This window comes from Egretta garzetta, unplaced genomic scaffold (genome assembly GCF_000687185.1).
Source record: "Egretta garzetta isolate BGI_Z169 unplaced genomic scaffold, ASM68718v1 scaffold190, whole genome shotgun sequence".
NCBI classification, from domain to species: Eukaryota; Metazoa; Chordata; class Aves; order Pelecaniformes; family Ardeidae; genus Egretta; species Egretta garzetta.
Window position 1 is genome coordinate 2,839,545 of NW_009258272.1, and position 7,342 is coordinate 2,846,886.

General features: G+C 53.0%; 1 protein-coding gene across 1 annotated transcript in view; it reads left to right on the forward strand.

The window, feature by feature from the left end:
- ASTN2 (astrotactin 2) overlaps positions 1 to 6,988 on the forward strand; it is a 315,089-nt gene extending 308,101 nt beyond the window's left edge. The window contains 2 exon segments of the mRNA XM_035890105.1: positions 1 to 48; positions 6,693 to 6,988. The exon segment at positions 1 to 48 is cut by the window's left edge and continues 59 nt beyond it. Coding sequence (XP_035745998.1) covers positions 1 to 48; positions 6,693 to 6,930 — 286 coding nt within the window. The 3' untranslated portion in view covers positions 6,931 to 6,988.
- The last annotated feature ends 354 nt before the right edge of the window (positions 6,989 to 7,342 follow it).

Below are 7,342 nucleotides of genomic sequence, written 5' to 3' on the forward strand. Positions count from 1 at the left end.
GAAGTTTGGAGACTTCGTCTGGCGCAGCGAGGATGAGCTGGGGCCCAGGTACCTGTCCCTTCCCTGCGTTCTCCCCAGCCCCACCACCTGGAGCACCCCGGTTGGCCACCATGGAAGTGAACCTCACTGCTTCTCCTCATAGCTGAGAGAAGTTGCCTTTGGGTGTTGACCAAGCTGTCCTGCCATCCCCTGGGACTGTCAGGTCCCAGTCAGTCTTTGGATAAATGTTTATGGGACATCTAACAGCTGGGTGGGCTTTGGATGAATGCTTGTGGGACATCTAGCAACCAGCCTGAACCAGACAGGTGGTACTGCAGATGAGCTGAGTGTGTTGGAGAATCTGGGGAGGTGAGGAGCAAAGGGTGTAAATTAGGCCTGGGACATAGTGAAGGATGCAAACGAGTACACAACACCTCATCTGTTACCTATATACAGCTTTATGCTAGAAATATTTCCTCATCTGATGCTCTGAGGAGAGCCGGGAGAAGCTGGTTCCTGGGAGTATAATGAGCAACCTTTCCGGAGGGGCTGCATCTGCAAAGCCCCAGTGTACAGTGGAAGGGGTGGTAAGGCTCAGAGAAATCACAGCTCAGGAGTAACAGGCCCATGGCCTATGTTGCATCCAGGGGGCTGGCACTGTCCTGGCGGTGTCCCAGCAAAGGCCAGACTGCCTGGGAAACACTTGGCAAGAAATACTCAGAAGTAGCCATATCCCTCTGGACATCTTGAGGTCTCTTACAGGATTCGAATAGCCTTCACCTGCTTTGAAGCTTTTAGAGACACGGTTCATCCAGCATCCTCATCTAACGTGTTGTTCTATGAGAAGCTGAAGCAGAGGAAGGTGGAGGAACAGGGTCTTCCAGTCCATAAATAATTGGAAAAGATTTTCCTTCTCTCCCCCCTGCTCCTATCTGCTTGTTGGACACGGGTGAGGATCTGTCCATAATGCCAGGATGACAGCTCCTCACAGCAGTTTACACCCCTCCTGGACATAAATCCAAGCTTGGGGCTCTAGAGATGACCTTGGTCATAGTTTCTTTGGTAGTTTATTAGCCTCTGGCATGGAGCCACTCTCATCCTTCCCACTGCCTTCCTCCTTTGATCACACTGCAAACTCGGTTGTCCTTTTCAATTGCTCCTCTCTCTATAAGTCCCTGGGAACCATCAGTCTCTTCTTACACATCCTTATTTCCTCCGTTACTTGAGATCCCACGCACTTATTGAAGGATGCTATCTAGCCTGATACCTACACCAAGCCATGAGATTTGCAAGGTGACATTTAAATGGCCCGTATTGCCCGACTCCAGACCAAGCTACATCTGGAGCCAGTGGTCAATTCGGCTGCTGTCTGTCTTCCCTGCCAAGCCAGATGAGCTCCCAGCAGTGCTCATATGCCCCTGTTCTGTACTTGAGAAATATGTGACTTGCAGCCAAGGAGAAGCATCTATAAATGCCGCAGCAGCTGGTGCCAGGCTCTTGACAGGAGCGAAGCTCTGCCGTCCAGCCTGGCTTCTCGGGGAGCTTGGACAGAAGCAGAAGCACTGACGTAGCGGGAGGCAAGTGAGGCTTCGCCAAGGGAGGCCATCTTGTAACACGATTTTAATTGAAGGACTGTTCTCCTTCCCAGGGGGACATTCATTTTCGTACCTTGAAATGTTTATCAGATGAGCCTCAGCTTCACAGTAAATGTTCGCTCATAAAACAGAGTGACAAGAGGGAAGTTGATTGCCTCCGTGTAATAAATACATCACACTGGAGTCCTCGTGAGCCCAGTTTCCATGAAAGCCACAGGTTACTGCAAACAGCTGCTTGCGAGAAGACACACTGACAGCCAGATGTCCCAACCAGACGGTTTACATTAAGGAGACATTAAAAAACTTAGCTCATAGGTGGCCCTAAACCAGGACTTTCTGTGGTCAGCAGCATCTTGGCACCTGGCTTGCCTCATCCTGCAAGTCTCCTTTAGCAACAACAACCCCTTTCCTGCTCCTCTTACAGACACCAAGCGAACCTCTCAGAGTTAACTTGTTCCAACAAAACAGAAGAATCTGTCTGAACCAGTGAAGGTTTAATGCTACTGTGCACTCAGACCTTTGTATCTGCGCAGCCAGAGGGCTTCCTGACACATCGAAAGGGAGATTTCTTTATTACTTTCTCTTTACTGTATTTTCGGGACAGTTCTTTTGACCACTGCAACCAGGGCCTGGATTTCTGGAGGAGGCGGGACAAATAATTCAGTTCAAATCTTCCTTCCCTGCCCCTACTTGTGGCTACCAACAGCAACGGGGTCAGGATGTGGCATCAGCCCAGGGCTCGCAGCCTCTGCTCTGCTCGAGCGAGTCGCCCCGACAAGCAGCTGGGACAGCCGCAGGAGACAAAGTGCATCTCCAGAGCAGCTGCCTTCTGGTACCGAGGGGGAATGCAATGTACTGATGGGAGGCTGTGATAAGAGGCCATCGAGTCCCGGACTCACTGTCCTCTCAGACAAGGGTCTGACAGACCCAGGTCAGTTCTCAGTCGAGTGGAAAAATCTGAATTTATGACAAAATCGCCCTGTATGGGAGCACAGGAGCCAGGCAGCCATCCTCTCCCTGCAGCAGTCCTGGGAGGCTCACCCTTCCCTCCAGACCAGGTATCATTTCTTCTTTGCATCTTCATGCTGGTTCGCTCTTCTTTAGTACCTTCCTCCCAGGGCGGCGTTTTGCTGGCTCCGCGGATGTTTTCATCTGGCACCAGCAACCAGGGTGAATGATCACTGTCCCCTGTGCAGCTGGGGGACAAACATCCATGCTGGAGCACGCCCATGGCTGGGCAAAGCAGGAGGTGACGTGTCTCCTGCTCCTGGGCACGTCCTTGCAGAGCGGGGACTGGCAACCAGGGACCTCAGTGCCCTGTCCCCTGTGCAATCGCTGCACCACGCTCCCTTGCACTGGGGCCACTGGTTCATGCTGGAGCCCATGGGAAGTGCCCCGGCAGCAGACACCCACCCCCTCCCCTCTCCTCTCCCCCACTGTGCCACGAGGTACCGCAGAGGGAAGCAGCCACGTAGAGCCGTCACTGTTTTTAAATCCCCCTCTTCGTCATTTATTGACTGCAGCTGTGACCTCCAAAATCCGTCACATAAGTGGAGACCAGGATCAGTCCCTGGCTGGCGCCAACTTAAAATAACTGCCCCCACGGTGGGCACATGGGAGGGTTCTGCAGGCTCATGCCAACGTGGGGGTACCCCTGTCTGGGCTTCGCGGTGAGGAGGAAGAGGGTTGCTTCATCCCTTTGGGGGCTGAGAGCTCGGGGTCTGGCCACAGGCAGCCATGAGAGTGACTCCCCCCCTCGCTCGCTCCCCTGCTGCCCTCTCCCAATTCTTGCCCTTTAATAAGGCAATAAATTACCATTTCTGGCAGGGATGAGGTTGGTCAGCATTTAGGAAGATTTCATTTCCAGTATTTGAAAAGGTGGTCGTTCTGACCCGACAGCCCTCCGCAGGGAGCACTTGGGTAATACCCAGGGCTTGATTTATGGTGTTAAATTGGCAGCCCAAGAACTGCTCCTGTAATTTATTACCCAGCCTTCACCAGAAAGCCTCTCTCTCTTTCTCACGCCTCGCCTCGCCCGCTCTGTCTCTCTTTCTCCTTATTTTTTTAAGAGGGAACAGCTGACAGCCAAAAGCTAAATCTAACATTTACACATGACTTCATTACCCCACTAAAATAAATGACTCAAAGCGGTGAAACCCATCAAAACCGGGGCTTTGGCACTGTACACCAAAAGCGAGGAGCGTGATTCTCTCCCCCCCCATCACCCTGTCTCCTCGTTGACCACAGTGCAGCGTGTTTTCAGCATCCTCGTAGGGCCAATCCATCGTGTGCTGCATCCCGTCCTTAAACATCGATGCTGTCCTGGGGTCAACTGCTTCAAGCACAACTGCAGATGCTGCAGGTGTGTGGAGACCAGCACATGGGACATCAGCAGGTCTGGATGGGTCGCCTCCTGGACTTCTTGCCACCTTGAGCTGCTCCTCAGGCATAGGAATGTTTGCCTGACTAAGAGACCTGAGTATGTAGCAGGAAGCAAGGACAACATGGTGATTTTTTTAGCAAAATCCAGAAGATCATGGAAGTATGGTGGAACAAGTAAGGAAAATGGGGAGGTAGAGAGGGCCAAGGGAAATGGAGGCAAAGGAATGAGCAGATTGTGCAGGGGAGAAGAGAGGTGAGTGAATAAAGCTCTGGAGGGGAGGGTAAAAGTGAATTGGTGAGAAGGGAGAAGAGGAAGAGGAAAGGGTGGCCAGCAGGCATGTGTAGGTGCACGCTGGGGAGTCCAGCCCTTGTCTAGGTTAGGGCCAAGTCGTGGTTACTCCCCCGTTGGAGTTTGCCTCAAGGGCTGATCATGGCCACTTATTGTCACTCCCTCTTGCTATGGCTGGGAAAGGCCTTGTGGCGAGGTGGAGTGGGAACCAATCTGAGGGAAACTCCGCGGGTTGCTTGGTTGGCTTTTGAGTGGACAACTTCCCCATGTTGGCCCCACGGACACCTGCGCCAGCACAAGCCAATGGGCAGGGACAAGCTGGGGAAGGGGCAATACCCCCTTTCAGCAGTAGAGATGATTTGTAATAAATAAGGGTGACCGTGGAGCTATGGCCTTAGAGAGATGGCCTCTTGTTACCGTCCCAGGTAGTGGGTGATAGGACGAGGGGAAATGGCCTCAAGTTGCTCCAGGGCAGGTTTAGATTGGACATCAGGAAAAATTTCTTCCCCAAAAGCGTTGTCAAGCACTGGAAGGGGCTGCCTAGGGAAGGGGTCAAGTCCCCATCCCTGGGGGTATTTAAAAGCCAGGCAGAGGAGGTGCTTAGGGACAGGGTTTGGTGGTGGGATGGCAGGGGGAGGGGAATGGTTGGGAGGATCTTAAAGGTCTTTTCCAACCTAAATGATTCTATGATTCTATGATAGTTACCCTTTTTGAGGAGGAGGTTATTCTGGCTAAATGCTCTCCTCCCGAGCACTGTCAGCTCACATAAACATCCATCCTATGAGTTGACCATGGGCCCTGTGCTTGCTCATCCTTCCCCCCCCCCCAAAAAAGGGAGAATTGGCGCAGATGTTAAGAAACAATTTCTTAGTATTAGAATGGGTGAGCACTGGAAGGGTTGCCAACTCCTGGCTCTAAGAACAGGTTAGACAGATATTCACCAGGGCAGGTTGATCCCAGCAAGGAAATAGCACAGATGATGCCTTTTGGTCCCCTCCAGCACCAGTGACTGTGATTAGAATTTCATAACTCCTTAGCAGCAGGCATCCAGCAGCAAAGGACCTGTTCTTGGCAGCGCTTCAGGTCTTGACGTGCAGTGGGAGCACCAAATGCTGTAGAAGGTCAGGTGGCTGCTGTGGAGAGTAGCGTGAGTAGAGGGCTTCTGTCAGAGCTGGGCCCAGCTCAGCCCATGACATCATTATTATATGTGTGTGTATAGCTAACGAGGCTCAAATTGCCTGGTCAGGCTTGTCTTTATAGATTAAATTGACACATGGCTACTGTGTAGAGTTGTCCAAGAAGGGCCAGCTCCCTTTGCTCTTCCCGTCCCCTGGAAAGCCAACCCTGAGCCCGTCACCCCCGGGGAGAAGCAGGGAAGTTTTCTGCCTGCAGCCTTGGGGGGGAGCAGTGGTTTCCTACAGCCTTTCATCCAGCCTTCCCGCTCCAAGGGGGAGGCTGAGGGTACTGGGGTGCCCTCTTGCCTCCTGCCACCGTCCCTGCCCTCTGCTCGGGCGCTGGGCAGCTCTGGCCAGCCCCTCCCGGGTATCCCATCCCTGGGTGCCGGCGGCTGCATCGGGCTCCCGGCGCTCCCCCCAGCTGGGAGCTCACAGCCCGGGCTGAAACACCACTCAGCTTTCATAATCAAATAATCCCCATGTTTATGCCTCAGTGACTGACAGCTCTGCCCCTGACATATCATTATCGGGAATTTACATTCCTGCAGGAACTGCGAAATCCCCTAGCCCCGAATCCAGAGCTTTCCTGTGGCACCAGAGGGAGAGGAAGTAATCTGTGATCTTGAGACTTTCAGACCCCTGAAGTAAACCCTCTTCCCCTCCCTTTGTTTGATTTAGCACTTTACAGACTCCCACAAGGGGATTTTTGGTTTCTTACGGGTTTATTTTGTTTTGTCTTAATGTGTTGTGCTTTTATTCCTTGCTCTTCTAGTGTCTGTCCTTTTGGGCCATTTGTCTCCCGGAGACTTGGGAAAACAGGAAAGGGAGGGCTGGGCTCATCAGTTGGGAGCAGTAAGGTGCTGGGGGGGTCTCACCAGGGTGCACAGGGGCCAGCACATGCGCTGGAGCCTGCTAGGAGCACATGGTGGTGGTGGTGGTGACCATCCAGACAGGCGCAGACAGCATCCCCAGGGCACCCAAGCTGCTCTAGCGGGTCAGACCTGAGGTCCCTCCAGCCCAGTTGACCTGGTTGCTGTGATATACCCAGAACTTTTGGGCAAAACAGAGCTTCTCTCCACCTGAAATAGGAAAGACATGGGCAAAAGAGAGCTTCTCTCCACCTGAAACAGGAAAGGCATTGTCTTAGGCAGGAGGTCTTGTCCGTTCTTGTTGCAAGACACAGCCGGTGGTGGGACACAGGAGTCCTGGCTCCTGGTCTCCTCTTTGCAGTGCCCGCCCTGCTCTGTCCCTATCTCTGTTTGTCCCCTCCAGGAAGGCACACCTGATCCTGAGGAGGCTGGAGAAGGTCAGCAGCCACTGCTCGACCCTGCTACGCAGTGCCTACATCCAGAGCCGCACCGAGACCATGCCCTACTTGTTCTGCCGCAGCGAAGAAGTCCGGCCGCCCGGCATGGTCTGGTACAGCATCCTAAAGGACACCAAAGTAACGTGTGAGGAGAAGATGGTCTCCATGCTGCGCAACACCTACGGGGAGTCCAAGGGGCGGTGAGGGAAGGTGCGGGCCTGGAGCTGTGGGAGGCAAAGGGACTCCGAGGAGTCGAGGACTCGTGATGCGCTGAGTGGCTGGTGGGGCTCGGGGTCGGGTGGTGTTCGGAGGGGGTGGAAGGGGACAGCGAGGCCAAACAGGACTTTCTCACGCAGACGGCAGAGAAACAAGAAATCAGCAAGTTGGACTTTAATTTCTTTTCCTTTTTTTTTTTTTTTTTTTAATTTTTCAAGAGGAAAAAAAAAGAAGAAATTACCTAATTTGACTCAGCATAAAAGCCTCTCCTTTTTAATCTTTTCTTACTGAATTTCCTGGACTACACGCTCCAAAACCCTGGGAAGACGAGATGCCCGTTCAAGGCCAGGGTCAGGCAGGGGGGAGCTGCTGGGCACAGGGACACCCCCAACCTGCCCTG